At 33.1% G+C, this 15957-nt stretch overlaps 1 protein-coding gene across 1 annotated transcript in view; it reads left to right on the forward strand.

Annotated features, from left to right (window-relative positions):
* Nucleotides 1-15957, forward strand: part of NBEA (neurobeachin) — a 610373-nt gene that overhangs the window by 200905 nt on the left and 393511 nt on the right. Inside the window, exon 30 of the mRNA XM_060080316.1 lies at nt 5382-5820. Within this exon, the coding sequence (XP_059936299.1) occupies nt 5382-5820 (439 nt within the window). The remainder of the gene's footprint in view (nt 1-5381; nt 5821-15957) is intronic.

A 15957-nucleotide genomic window follows, 5' to 3' on the forward strand; every position in this document is an offset into this window, starting at 1 on the left:
TTGTAAACTATGCTAAGGATCTGGTTTTGAAACTAAGCAGAGGAGTGTTATATTAGTGTTCCATTGCTGCCATAACAAATTACCACAGACTTACTGGCCTAAAACAACACAAATATATTATTTTATAGTTCTGTAGATCAGAAGTCTTACATGGATTTCACCAGGCTAAAATCAAAACATCCTCAAGGCTGCATGCCTTTTTGGAGGCTCTTGAGGAGAATCCATTTTCCTTGCCTTTTCCAGCTTCCAGAGGCCACTCATATTCTTGGCTTATGGCTTTGTTTCTTATTCCTCCATTTTTTTTTTTTTTTTTTTTTTTTGCGGTACCTGGGCCTCTCGCTGCTGTGGCCTTTCCCATTGCGGAGCATAGGCTCCGGACGCGCAGGTCAGCGGCCATGGCTCACGGGCCCAGCCGCTCTGCGGCATGTGGGATCTTCCCGGACCGGGGCACGAACCCGTGTCCCCTGCATCGGCAGGTGGACTCTCAACCACTGCGCCACCAGGGAAGCCCTTATTCCTCCATTTTTAAAACCAAGAACTGTGCATCTTTCGGACTATTCTTCTGTAGTCATATCTTCCTCTGAGCACAGCTAGGAAAGGATTTCTGCTTTGAAGTTTGATTGAGCCGACCTAGATAATCCAGGTTAGTCTCTTCTCAGAGCCCTTCCATTTAATGTCCTTTTTGCCATGTAAGGTAATATTCACAGGTTATGGAGATTAGGACGTGGACGTCGTTGGGAGGGAGGGGGCATAATTCTGCCCGCTACAAGTATCATACAATTTTACAAGAGTATTCTGGTTTATAATTTTACAAGAGTATTCTGAGTACAGTGAGGGAATAGGTTAGGGGGGCATTGAGGGTAACTGAATAAACCATTGGAGGCTATTGCTTTCTAGGTAAGAACTGCTATTGCTTAGGACTAAGGTGCGGTGGCAGTAGAGATTAAACAGGAAGATAAATTAGACATACTTTGGAAGTAAAATTGACAGGATATGGTAATAGATTGGATGTGGGGCATGAAGGTATGAGAAGTTTTCAAAGATAATACCTAGCCGTCTGGTCTGAAGTACCGAGATGATAAGTATCATTTGTCAAAGCAAGCAAGAACGGAGGTAGATTATTTGAAGAAAATGACCAAGACTTCCATTTTTAGATGTATTAATTTTGAGATGTCTGTGGAAATCTTCTAAGCCTTTGGGAAGCTAAATCAAGCACGCACATTACAGGTGATAGCCTGATACATTTCTTAATCCTCATAGCACACATAAGATCTACATTTTTCAAGTGTGGTCCTTGCAGCTTTCAAAGCGTAACTAACTTGTTCAAGATAACATGGAAAACTAGTAAGTTGTGGAGCCAGAATTGAAACCTTTATCAATTTGACTACATTCCCATTATCTTTCTTATGACATATTCTTTTCAGAAAGGAAGGAGAAATACCCAAAGTACCTGAAGAGAGGCGGGAGTAAGAGGTTGTTCTTTTAGGGTGGGAGATACTGATCTGCAGATAAAGGGACCAGAGCTAGGGATGAGAGGTAGAAATTGAAGATAAGTAGAGAGAATAGCCGATAGAGTGGTTGGGCTCTGTATTTTCTTTTCTCTTTGGAGTTTTGGTTAATTTTTATGCAATTTAACTAATTTGCATTTAATATAAACAAGATATACAAGTTATATACAGATCTTTATGTTTATTTTAAATTACTCTAATGTGAATAGTTTGCTTAATATTACTATTTGAAGAGCAAATAAGTAATCTTGATGTAATTTTTAGTGCTATACTAACAAGAAGCTATATGTTCCTTTCATGTTATTCCTTATTAAGGTAGTTTGGAAAATAGCAATTTGAGTAATTTAATAGGTAAGAAATATTGAAACACTTCATAAGTTATCATAAAACAAGATTTTTGGTGGAAGGAATGTGTTAAATGAGGTCACCATGTAGAAATCATGTCATTTGCTGAACTTAACCCCATATTTTTCCAAACATGCATTAGATGAACTCATTAGGTTCAATGAAAAACAGTAAGAAAAAGAGGCATCTGGCACCCAACTGCCTGTTCTGACAAGGTTAAGATCACTCAGGCTAGTAATATTTCTCCTTTGTGTACTGACATGGCCTATTGCTACAGAAACTGTCGAGAACTACTGAAAACTTGGAAGTCTCCTGTCAGTAATATAACCTGCACAGGTGCAATCATTTATACTTTCTATGCTGCTCATGCTTAGCTTCTATTGAAGTCACTTGGGTTAAATCCTCAAAGTGCTTTAGTGTTACAAAGAAGCATTCTGGAAACATGTAATTCATCTAAGCTGCAGTTTATGCTATCATCTGAGAGTGTGTTCTGTAAATGCATAATGGGAAATTAAGGTAGGTTTTTTGAGTATTGACCTGTTTTCTATTTGTAATTACTGTTATAAAATTTTTCATTGGTGTTTATTTTTATTTCTAGGTGAATAAGATCATACACTTTACAAAACTTATGTATTTGAATAGAATTCTTATTGAAATATCAAAATTACTGCTCTCTTGAAATAATTCTTTTATCATTTACAGTAAAAAAATTAAGATTTTTATTACTGTATAAATATTTTGATGAGTCATTTGAAAATATTTTAATATTCAAATTTAATAAACTTTCAATTGTGTTTTATAATCAAGAGGTCAACATTTATATTGAAGTTCCATGTATCTAGCTACTGAGTTATAGATTTTAGTTGTCTACTGAGTCAGTTGAATAGAAAAGCAAAAAATTTTATAGTTGGTAGAAAAAATCTTTTTATATGACACCTTGTGGACACAAACCAAAGATTTTAATTTCTTAGATATTTTGTTTGCTAGCAAAATGCTTATATTTCAGACAAATACAACTTGAAAAGTTTACATTTTTGTGTAGCTCTTAATGTAAAACACATCATAAATAAAGATTCTGAGACATCATGTTAGGGTAAAGCCAAACCTGTAGACAAGAGCTATAAATTAGCTAAATTTAGACTAAGTGCTAGACTTGACTATATGCCTTTTGAGAATTAAACTCTGTAAGAAAAGTTAGCCCATGCTAGTAACTATTCCACTGTGATATTTTGTTGATGTTAGAGTTCTTATTTTGTTTCTGTTGTTTACATTCTCTGTCCTGTTGCCATAGAAATGTCACTACCGCTGTTTAATTCTCTCCTGATTTTTCTGCTGTAATTGTTTTCTCTCCAAGAATATGTAATCTGTAGATTAAACATGCATTAAGTAAACTCAGTAGTATCTCTAAGAGTGGAAATAGCTGGCTTAGCCATCTTCCCATCCTATATTCCTAGGTAATTTCATCAATTTCCAAAATTTGATTATCACCTCTGTTTGAATATTCCCTAAATATATGGCCATAGTTTCTTTGACTTACAGATATAAATGTCCCAGAGATTCTGCATACTCAATTAATTCATTATTTTCCTGAACAAACTTGCTTCTTTTTTGCTTTCTTCTTCAGTTAGTGACATATCACCATTCTTTTTTTTTCTTTAAGCTAGATATTTCAGAAGCATCTTGATTCTTTCTCTTCCATCTTATTCCTAATGCTATTATTCTAAATTGTCTTAATCTGCTCTCACAAGGTTTTATTTAAAAAATGCCAAATTGTTATCTTTACCTCTTACCTTTTTCCTTCTCTAGTGTTTTGCCAGTAATAATACTGAAATTTTCTGTCTTCTCAAAAAAACTTTATGCAGTTATTTTAAGTTTTAGCCTTGAGAACAACTAAGAAAAACCTGTTTTTCATGTTGTTCATCTAGTATTTGAATATTATTATCATGTTCTACAGAGTAATCTTTTGTTCTTTCAATTCTAACATCCTTGCCCAAACAAGCAAAACTAAAACCTATTTAATAAATATGAGGAAAACTGCCACATTACATGGACTTGTGAGAGATGTATATCTTTAGTTTCCTGTTCTAATAACCTTTCAAATAAAAGAAACAAAGAAATAAACAACAACAACAAAAACACCTAAGGGCAGTTTCGGTACTTCCCTGGTGGTGCAGTGGTTAAGAATCCATCTGCCAGTGCAGGGGAGATGGCTTCGATCCCTGGTCTGGGAGGATCCCACATGCCGTGGAGCAACTAAGCCTGAGAGCCACAACTACTGAGCCCACGTGCCACAACTACTGAAGCCTGCGCGCCTAGAGCCCGTGCTCCGCAACAAAAGAAGCCACCACAATGAGAAGCCCGCGCACCACAACGAAGACCCAACGAGCCAAGAATGAATGAATGAATAAATAAATAAACAAACAAACCTAAGGGCAGTTTTATAGAACTTACAGATGTTAATTTCGAAGAGATCATAGACATAATTTAGTTTGCCCTTCTTGTATTACAAAGAATAACTATTAGTTATTAAAGTAATACAAATAGCTGCCATTTACTAAGTATCTACTTCATGCAGGAACTGCACGTAAATAAGTGTATATCTTATTTTCTTCTTCAACATGACTTTATTAAGTTACAAGCTATTATTATTCCCATTATACTTAGATTAGATAAATTTTTCAAGGTCATCATTTAGAATTTGGTAACATTTTATTATATGAAAAACTTTATTATAGTGACCTTTGTATAATGAGATTTGATAGGAATTTAACATTCTAAAGATGGTTTTCTTTTTATCTATTTTAATTAGTAATATTATATACGTTTTTATACATATTTGTGATTCAATTTTCACAAATTGAAATTTATATTTATTCACAAAGAGTCATCATGAGTATTCCAAAATAATTGTTCTTAAAGACACATGTAGGTTAAATTCGTAAGGCTCACTATTCTATTATCAAAGCACTTATCCTTTTGAACTAATCATTTGACATGCTTTTTGCAATTAACTCTTTAGAATTTTATGTATTATGTGTAATTTAAAATATATCTTTAACTAGTTTAAATATTTCAATCAGGCATTTCATTATTGGTTACTGAAATACCAAAAAATATATAAAAGTAACTTAATATTTTTAAGGAGATATTAAAGAAGTATAATAATTTATCTTGCATGGTTGGTAGCTAACAATAAAAGTATAAAATGTGAGCTTTATATAATAATTATTTACAATCTGCTATAAGCAATTGTGGTAGGAACTATTTCTCCATGCTTATATATTAATTTTGAAATGCCAGATGATTTATAAAAGAAACAGGGTTCTGTTGATGCTTGCCAAACAAAATGACAGGTGTATGTGGTTGATATATTTTAATCAAGTTGTGTTGTTATGCACATCTATTTAGCAGATATTTTGTTCCTTACAGGTTTTCTTTTGTTTATCCTAATATGTGAGTATATTTTATTAATGATACTGGGTTTTTACTTGTGAAGCTTTTTGTTTAAATCAGTTTCTTTCATTACAGAAACACCTGCTGCATTTCCAGACACGGTAAAGGAAAAAGAAACACCAACCCCTGGTGAAGATATTCATGTAGAAAGTTCCATTCCTCATACTGATTCAGGAATCGGAGAGGAACAAGTGGCTAGCATCCTGAATGGTGCAGAATTAGAGACTAGCACAGGCCCTGATGCCATGAGTGAACTGTTATCTACTTTGTCATCCGAAGTGAAAAAGTCACAGGAAAGCCTAACTGAGAACCCCAGTGAAATGTTGAAGCCTGCGCCATCTATATCTAGCATTAGTCAAACCAAAGGCATCAATGTCAAGGAAATATTGAAAAGTCTTGTGGCTGCCCCAGTTGAAATTGCAGAATGTGGCCCTGAACCTATCCCATACCCAGATCCAGCACTGAAGAGAGAAGCGCAAGCTATTCTTCCTATGCAGTTTCATTCCTTTGACAGGTAGGTACTGAACTTATTATTTACAGTGCTCTATGCATAGAAGGAAAATTAGAGTCTGTTAATTTAAAAATATTAGGAGGGTCTTGAAAACATTATATTTTTTACTGTAGATTCTTACTACAAAGACTATCAAAGTGACAGGCCAACTGGATTGATCTCATAGGCATTTTAATAATATGTTTCAAAAAAGGGTTCAATATGAAATGGCGGATAGCACATTGAATTGGAAATAGGGAAACACAGATTCTGATTATAATCTATCAAGTGACTACAGTAGATTGGAGAAGTCATTTAATATATATATATATATATGTTTTATATATTATATACATTTATATACATATATGTGAGGAAACTGGAAGGTAATTGTTTTTTGTTTTAGGGAGAAAAGATCAAGTTAGGAAATCAAATGTTTCTTAAATGTCAAAATAAATATATAATCAAAATGTAATATATATTCCATAATGTTTTCTCTAAAATAGCCAAACTGCTTTGTCCCAATTAGAGACAGTAATTTTTTAGAGTTTAGGGGTTGAGGTGTGGCAGTAAAGCCATTTTCAGTTAGGATGAATTATCTTTTTCATACATAAATATGATTTAAAATTCGCCTATAAGCATTTCAAACAGCATCCTACAGATATTTCTTGAAAATTTATTGTGAAAATATGAATGGCATTAGTCATCATGTCAAATATAAAGAGATAGAATCAGGTTTGTTTTCTGTGAACTTAAAGTAGTAAAAGGAGATAAAATGTTTGCAGATAGTTGTCTATAAGATAAAATGTGTTAAGTGTCAGAAGTTTTTTAAAAACTAAAAAAAGGAGGGGTATAAAAGGTAGGAAATTGTTTCTTTTTTTTTAATAGTTTGGAGGTTCATTCATATAGTTCCTTGGATGTTCCTTATGCCAATTCATATTTGGTTTGTGTTCCCAGAATATATGTATATGTGTGTTTATGAGTTTATATAAGCATAAGCATGTAAGTATTTGTATATATCTATAAATCTTTATCTATACATAAACGGTGTAATAATTTAACTTGGGGTCATAAGTTTTATGTTCCATTTAATTTTTAAGTTCTATACCTAAATTTTGTTAAAATATAAAACAGTAAATACAGAGAATCATTGTAATTTGCATAAGAGAATCCAGTGAAATAAACATTAAGTGAAATATTTCTGTTCTAATTTGGATTATCGTTAGAACAGTTTTTTTCATTAAAACTTAATGAAGCAGTCATCTGAGTGCCAATATTCTTAGCTACTCAAAATTTATTACATTTTTGAGGATATTGCTTTACAAAAAATAGAACTTTCCACTTGTTCCTGGTAGCATTTGTGCAAAATGCAATGAGAGTGGGATCATTCTTCTAAATTGCATAAGTAGAAATGAAATCGAGGGGCACAAAGCATATTTCAGTTCTTTTTAGGAGAAGGGTCTCCAGTGTAGTTAATATATGCAGTAGCTCAAGTACTATCAAATGTAAATGATGAGGTGATATTGATGAAAGGAGGGGATTGAGGTCTCAGGGGGCGCTGATGACGGATTGAACAGAAGCGGCCTTGCACTGCACGTAACTCAAGTCTGTCGTCTTCAGTGCTCAAAGCCATAATGGGAGGTGGCAGTCTGAAATGAGTTGCCACGGCAAAGAGTATTATTTTTGAAATGCTTTCACACAAATCACTAGGCCCTGCATACAACTTAGTTTCATGCTTTAATGTCATCAGGAGGCACAAATTGGTGTGTCTAATTGTTTGCCACCTGCCAGGAAAATGAGCTGCCAGCCAGCCAGACGGGTTTGATTGTCTGTCAGCCATTCAATAGATTGAGAGTGACAACATCAAAAATTTAACTTCAAACTCTGGAGCTTTGAGCAGCTTTTCTGAGACATCATCCCCACAAGTGCTTCTGGACAACTGCATTTTTCAATTATATTACCAATATATTGCTACCATTTGCCTTATCTGTCTTAAGGTAGCTATAATTACATTATGAAGTATATAAACATATTTCTGAAGCAGTAAAGTCTGAAATTCAAGTTATGACATGTCTTTTAACATCAGATTGAATTCCTTGAAAATAGGATCCAAGAAGACAGGCTTTAGAGGCAAATCTTGAATACTTACAGTTTCAAACACAGAATTAGCATGGGTCTTACTCTACCAATAATGTATTTTTCATTTATATCTTTAGTTGAAAAATAGCTGTAAACTCAGTTGCTCATTTCTTTGTAACTAAATCATACATAATAATATTGTACAATCGCAGTAGAAATCACCTAGGATTTTCCTTTTGTTAGCCAATAGTTTATTTGTTCTATTGAAAACTTGCTAACAATGTATTCTTTATACTTATTCTAGATTGTAAGTTTGGGAATAACTTCCTAAAACAACTGATGTCAATTGAGTTATGTTAACTTACGCTTTACATGTGGAGTTTCTCCTCACTTAGGATGGCGCATTGATGAATTTCAGTGTTTTGAAGTTTGTAATATCGTTTTCATTCGGTAAATTGCAACATCAAATTTTAGAGACATTTAGACTTCACTAAAATAAACCTTTTTCTTTTAGTATTAAATCTTTCATCAGGTTGTATTATGAAATATTATATAAGTTTTCTTATCTACATATATGAGAAATGCTGATTCTTTTTCTTTCATTTCCTCCAGTCATCATCTATGCAGATTTAAGTATATGTCTTTTATTACAATGAGTGGCCCTAACAAATAAATGTTTATGCATTGTAAAGCACTGAAAATCCCAGACATCCGCTACTATCATTCTATAGATGGAACACACTGTATGTGTAGAGGGAATATGATTACGAAACTACAAGAGTTTTTCTGCTGTTTTGTTACTATGAAGCGAAGAGGAATATTTATCATGGTTTTATTTCTAAGAGAAGAGTTTAATAATCTCACAATAGAACTTATAAATCTATTTGCAAAGTTCCCCAACAGTACTGTCTCTTGTGGTAGGTAGATTTCTGTGTAGATCTATGGTTTATAAAATAGTCTAGCTGAACTGTATTTTTTTCAGGCATCAGTAACTCTGTAACTTTTAGATTGAGAGAATGCTTTTCTCTAAAACCACAAATTAAGCTTTACCATATCCTTTAAACTAAAATTTAACCCTGTATATCCAAATGCTTTTAATCTTTTGAGAATTTTGTATATATCTGTGATTTAGCTCAGTCTTAATTCTCCAGGGATTCCTGAGACGCCCCCTTAGTTTGGACAAAAGACAATAAAAAAAGGCAGAGGACAATATGTTTCTCCATACATTTTAACTGTCGTTATATTTCAGAAAATTATCTTAAGTCTGGGATATCACAAAAAGCTAGTAATTGTGTTGCTTCTCTGGCTAGCATACAATGATCTTATGATTTATATTTCATCCCTTTTGATTTTACATACCTGCTTGTGTTTCAGTTACTGGGTTTGATATGTTCGGGCAAATTAGTTTGCATTTTTTCCCTCAAACTTCTAATATCCTTGCTTGCAAGTGTTTCATTCTCTGAAAAAGAAAATCTCTGAAATAAAAAATATTTTGTAAATATTATGGGACTAAAAAGCAATATATATAGCCTTCATATTACTGAACCTAAAGTATAAGCTTAGTCTAGGTATTCTCTCTCTAGTTTTTTAATATTAATGTTTTAAATATTAGTGCTAAGGATGACAATTTAGGATAAATAAAAAAGAAATGTTTAGTAGAGATGATGGAATCCTCCTACATTGATTTCTTTAAGCTTAGAATTAAGTCAGAATATGAAAACTTACAATTAATGCTGAGTACTTCACTTTCTGTTCTTACAGTTTTCTAATTTTTTAAAAAAAATGTTTTGATTATATCACTTAAAGGATGAGCAAGTAAATGTAAGCTACATTGATTAAAACTCTGCCAGCCTTTACAATTGAAAGTTTCTATGGTACCTAGCCATTGAAATCCCAGCTTTTATTATGCTCCAAGTACCCTGGGTATAGTATTTTAAGACCAGAAGATGCAGTTGCCAGAAGATGCAGTTTTGACCCAGCATGGTTGTATCCTAATTTCCCCAATGTTTTTGCCTTTTTCTCTCCTGGCATTTCCACAGACAGTTCAGTGAGCTGAAAAAAGCACCTCTCTTTAAAGGGTAGACTAATGAAATACTCAGTTATTTTTCATACATCCTATTTCTCTACTGGTATTCTAAATACTTTACAAAATAGCAGTGAATAAATCATGAAAACATCATAAATAAACTTGTGATTTCTAATGAGCTGCAGTAAATTGTAATGTCAAAAACAGAAGTAAAATTTTTTTCTTCATAGTTTCAATTTTTTCTTTCAAGATAAATATTTAACAACATTTTAAGCCTTGTTAGATAAAGAGTAATAATCTAGAAATTAGAAGAAATGGCTATCAGTAATGGGTCTCTGTAATTAGTTGTGTGACCCTCATCTATTCTCTTTGGTTCTCTGGGACTCAGTTTCTCAACATATAGAATAATGCATTATTTCCAAAAAGTCCCATAAAGTCCCAAATCCCTAGAATAAATGAGATGGCCTTACAGTTTGTCTCAAAAAGTGGCAGGTAGTTATGAAGTTGGTTAAAAGACCTGAAATCCAGAAAAGATTTGACATGCCCAGTTTCAAAGCTGTCACCTGTTTCCAGGTGTTCCCCCACCAAATGCATCTTCCACATTTATGTCAGAGATGTTTTTCTTAAATGCAATACTGATGAAGATTTTGAAACAATTTCTTATTATACAGTAAATGATGAACTTCTTAGTTTGGAATATAAAGTCCTCATCTTTCACCAGCCATAAGGATCTATTTGCAGTCCTTCAATCTTTTATGATTTTTCATACCTCTTTGCCTCATGAAGTTTCTAATATTGAACTTTCCTCTTCTTGGCTGATTCCCATTCGTCCTTTTCAATTCAGCTTACTCTTCCCTGATAAAACTCATCCTTTATGTTTCTGAAAGTTCTTGTGCATAACTCTAATCAGAGCTGTTATCGAAATACATTGCAGTTGATTTATTTGTCTCTTGTATTTCATTCAAGTATCTCTGACACGGGTTATGTCTTACTTGTCTTGGTATCCCCTAACTTGTCAGTGTATTCCCTTAACCTGTCAGTGCCCAGTAAGTGTTACAGAAAAGAGGGAGCAAGTGGAAAGAAGAAAGGAATTATTATAGGATCCATGAGTGAGATATAAAACTCACTTGTCTTAATAAGTCACTATTTAAAAGCCATTTCTTATCTTCAGTATCTCGCTTTACACTTAGGACAGTTATTGAGGTGTACAGATCAAATAGTATCCTTTTTACAAAACTCACATAACTAGTTAATGGAGATCCCCAAGACTCTGTCTTTGGACCACTTCTTCCATCTATTTGCATTGACTTCTTTGGTGATTTCATCCATGTTCCTGGCATTAAATAACATATAGTCTGATTACTACCAATTTTATGTCTCAGCCCAAACCTGTCTCCTAAACTGAAGACTCAGCTATCTGATTGCTTATTCAACATTACTACTTGGATGATTAATAACAGTTATAAAACAAACAAACAAACAAGCAAAAAAACCTGTTCCAACCATAGCAGTCCCTGTCTTAGTTAATGGCAGTTCTGCCCTTCCAGTTGCTTAAGGCAAAACTCTTTACTTCATCTTTGACTTTTCTCTCATACCCACATCCAGTCTTCTGCAAGTCGTGTTTGTTCTGCCTTCTTAATATAGTCAAAATTTGACCCATTGTTCACCAGTTTCCTTTGCAATTCTGATCCAAACTACTCTCATTTCTTACTTAGATTATTGTAGTATTCTCCTAACCAGTCTCCCCGCCATTTGCCTTTTCCCCCTCTTCTATCCTTAACATAGCAGCCAGTGTGATCCTGTTATAACCTAATGTTATATTGTTCCCCTATTCCTAAGCTTTTAATGGCTGCTGACCCCACTCTGAGGAAAAGACAGCATCTTTACAGTGGACTATAAGGACCTATGATCTGAGACCCTGTTACTTCTTTCATCTCATCTCTTATATCTCTGCATATCACTCAGTCTTCTCAAGTCACACTAGCCTTCTTCCTGTTCGCTATCCCATGACACTCTTCCCTAGATACCCTCCTGACTTGTTCATTCACCCTGTCAATGTTTCCTCAAATACCACCTTTTGAATAAGTCTTCTCTTAGCCACCGTTCCAATAATACTCCTTATTCCTGTCCATGCTTATTTCTCTCACAACACTTACCACTGGTGTACTATATTTAATCATTTATGTTACTGTATTTTCTGTATCTCCCTATTGAAATGTAAGTTCCATGAGGGCAGAGATTTTGTCTGTTCTATACATGGCTATGTCTCAGAACTCAGAACGGTCCCTCACATGTCAGAGTTAAATGAATGAGCGAATCTTAGATCACACCCCAAATCTGTGACTTTGAGATAGGATGAATTCAATGATGGAAAATTTTACACTTACATGTATTTTGTAACACTCAATGTATTACAAAACATATAATTAATCACTCAGTGAAACATTTTGTTGCAGTGAATTAGAATAATTTTCTGGCTTGTGCTACTTTGATGATAACCTTTACAGCCTTGGCACATGTATAGATTATATGTAGTATAAAGGAATTTTCCACTTCTTTATAGTTTTCAGTCTTAAAGTTGTGGGACAGAAATGTTAAATTGTGTGGGAAAATATGGAAAGAATAGTCATAAGATAGAGTAATGCATTTTTAAAAATGTGTTTAGTGTAGAGTATTCTAGATATCTATCAGTATGACTGGCAGATCAAGTAGAAAAACGGATATGTTAATAGTCTAGATTGGTGGCTCAACTTTTGTGGCTATATTTTTGAAATCCAGATAAAAATTATATGCTCACCCTAGAAAAATGTATATACTCTAAAAATTTGTGTGTTTTTATGCACCCTAACTGGGTACCCACAATGGGTACATAGACTCCTAGGTAAGCCTTTTGATGTAGGGGGGTATAAGTAACCAAGTGGAAAATGTTGACTAAGATTTTGTAAGAGCTGAAAATTTTTACTTTCATATATAAGTAGCTGCAAATACATAATAACATTCCAGAAAATAACTAATATGTTATCAACACATACTGGCAAGTATAAACATTCAAATAATTTGTAAAATATGTTGCTTAGGAGAGAGGATGGTCTGAGGTGTTAGGGAATGGGTAGTGTTGGTGAAGAAATGATATTAAGGACCAAAATGGACAGTCCTCTGATTCTAGATAAACAATTTCAGCATAATAATCAAAGGGGAAATAGTAGTTATAACAAATGCATAAAATTATGGATTGAGAAAGAATCGGAGAAATCAGTCAAATCCAGCTTCCCACCTCTCTCACCACCACTCTGTGACATGGTCGTCCTAGCCCTTTGAACACATCAGTGTTTGGAAACTGGTGCTCATAAAAATTACTAGAGAGTTCTTTCCCCTGTTGGTCCTAATCTGGTATTTGGAGATACGTGGAAATTTCATCTTGTTTCCTTGTCAAATACCTTCAGATTTTAAAAAATTGGTGTAATTTTTTCTCATGTCTTTACTATAATTTTCTAGACTCTCAGTCTTTCCTGACATGACTTGTGTTCTAGATCTACTGTCATCCTAACTGTTCTTTTATGGACATGATGCTTTTTGTCATTATTCTTGCAATATGGTGCCTAAAACTATACATAGGACTTTATGAGGTCTGACAGTCACAAAATATATCAGGATTATTGCTTCTTTGACTCTGGATACTGTTGCTGAGGTAGACCCAGATCGCATCAGCACTTTTGGGAGCCATAGCAATACTAATGATACCTAAAATGTTTGGACCACTTATAATATTCCAGGTAAAGTGCTAAGCATTTTATATGCAGTATATCCTTTTATCTTTGTAACAATCTTATGAGGTACAAACTATTATGAGTCTCATTTTAAAGGTAAGGAGAATGGAGCTTAGATTTATTTGCTTACTACCTTAGACATATATACACTACCAAACGTAAAATAGATGGAGGTAGAATTCTAACTCAGGTCTGTTTGACATTAAAAACTGGGCTTCTAGACACTGTACTCTATTTATATCCCATGTTGTACTAACTACCAGACTGCTGAGTTTGCTGTCAGTGAAGTGTCTGGAGGCTTTCATGTCAATTGCTATTAAATCAGATGTTTTCAGAAGTTTATTAGTAGAAAGGCATTTAATGTTGTTTGCATTTATTTACAAGCTATCATTACAGGTTGTTGAGATGAACCTTTTTTTCCCTCATTCATATAACTAATTTTTCATAGTACATATCTCATACCCTCAGTACTTGACAAGATGCCTGTAGTAGCCTGTTACAGAGAGCTTTTGTACAAAGTTGGTAATGATCGGTTAATCAGGAATCTTTGGTAATATTTTTTCCTACCATCTACAAATTTGTCTCTCAGCACTGTCAATCAGCCTGTGTTTCTGTAGTTTATCCATAAGGATTTTAATGAGAGATTTAGGAAAAAAATATTGTAGTTTTACTAATGACTTCTTTTCAAATCAAGAATTGATCATTTTCTTTTCTTTCTAGATAGGCAATGAAATAGTTTAGAAGTTTAGGGAAGAGTTTTGATGATAAATCCAAAATATTAGTTTGGTTTCTTTTCTGTTGATCTTTATGTAGATCATTGTAACTAAATACCTTATCTTGGAAGCAGAGAATTATTTCACTTTAGAAAATGGTAACAGTTATTAACATTTATAAGGCATCTCATAATTGACAAAGTTCTTTTAAATACAGTCTCATTTAATTTCTCCAGTCATATGTGAAGTGGCATTTGTCTTGCCATTTTTACTGAAAAACTGAAATTTAATATCACATAGCTTGAGAGTGATTTAGTTCTCAAGCCTTAATCTTCTAACTCCACATCCTGTATTCTCCATAATGTCACACCACCTCTCAGTGAAATAAATGAAGGTATTCGATGAGGAATGATCAATGAAGGGATTGAAAGCATAGTGTGTGCTTTTGGAAATTTAATAAGATAGTTGAAAGTTCAAGGTTGAGTCTGATGAATTTGACATTATCCATTAAGGAAAAAAAAAGTATCCAGAAAGAGATAATGAAGAATTTTTTTGGTACAAGTAAAATTATTTAAGATTATAATTACTTTGGTCATAAAAAAGTTTTAAATACCCCTAAAATTGAAAATAATAATTCTTATAAATTTAGATATTTTACATTGACAAGGTCATTTTTCTTTGAAAATCATTGGTATTAAGGAAGTTTAAGCCATAGACTTATTTGACAATGAGCCATTGATATAGTTTCCTTTAAGCAGAGCTTTTTAATGAGAAAATTATAAAATATAGATTTAAAAGACCTAGTTTAGATTGGATATTTTTTACTGTCAGTCATCAGTTTTCAAGCATTATATTTGAATTTAAAATATCTCATACATCTACTTTCTAGATAAATAAGTTGAATGAGTAATGCTTGAAAGTATTTATTAGATGGAGTTGGAATGCTGTAAACTTTGAGAAACATGAACCTTCACTGAAAGGAAGTAAAGATATTTATTATGTTAAAGAAATAGTTTCTTTATCTTTAAATTGACTACTATTCACATCCATTTATTATTTAAGGTTAACACAGATGTTAAGTTCAGAAATTTTTTTTTTATGAAATTCATTTAAATATGCTAACGAAACATGAGGAAATTTTCAACTTCTAAGTTCACAAAGTCAAGGTTTAGAAGCTAAATAGATCTTTTACCAAATGTCTATTGTATCCTCTCAGTTCTCTTTCATTATAATAGCATTCCTACTATGAAAAACAACTCAATTTTTTTCAGGAAAATAAAGTTTAATTTTATTATGCCATTAGTTGTTATTCCATATTTCTGTCTTAATATTTAGCTTTACTATGAGGAAGCTTCAGAATTTGGCTTTCAAATGTTTTTATGACTATTTTCCACATTTAGAATATGTTAGAGATAGGATGAACATTATGTGTATGTATATTTTCACACAAAAAATTCCCTATATGCATATGAAAAATATCTAACTTGAGCATGCATTTTTCCAGTTTTCCCAGATTCATGATTATAGACCACATGTCATCTTAAAAAAGGTTTGCAAATTCTAGATTCTACATAAA

The sequence above is a fragment of the Mesoplodon densirostris genome, chromosome 17 (genome assembly GCF_025265405.1).
Source record: "Mesoplodon densirostris isolate mMesDen1 chromosome 17, mMesDen1 primary haplotype, whole genome shotgun sequence".
Classification (NCBI taxonomy): Eukaryota; Metazoa; Chordata; class Mammalia; order Artiodactyla; family Ziphiidae; genus Mesoplodon; species Mesoplodon densirostris.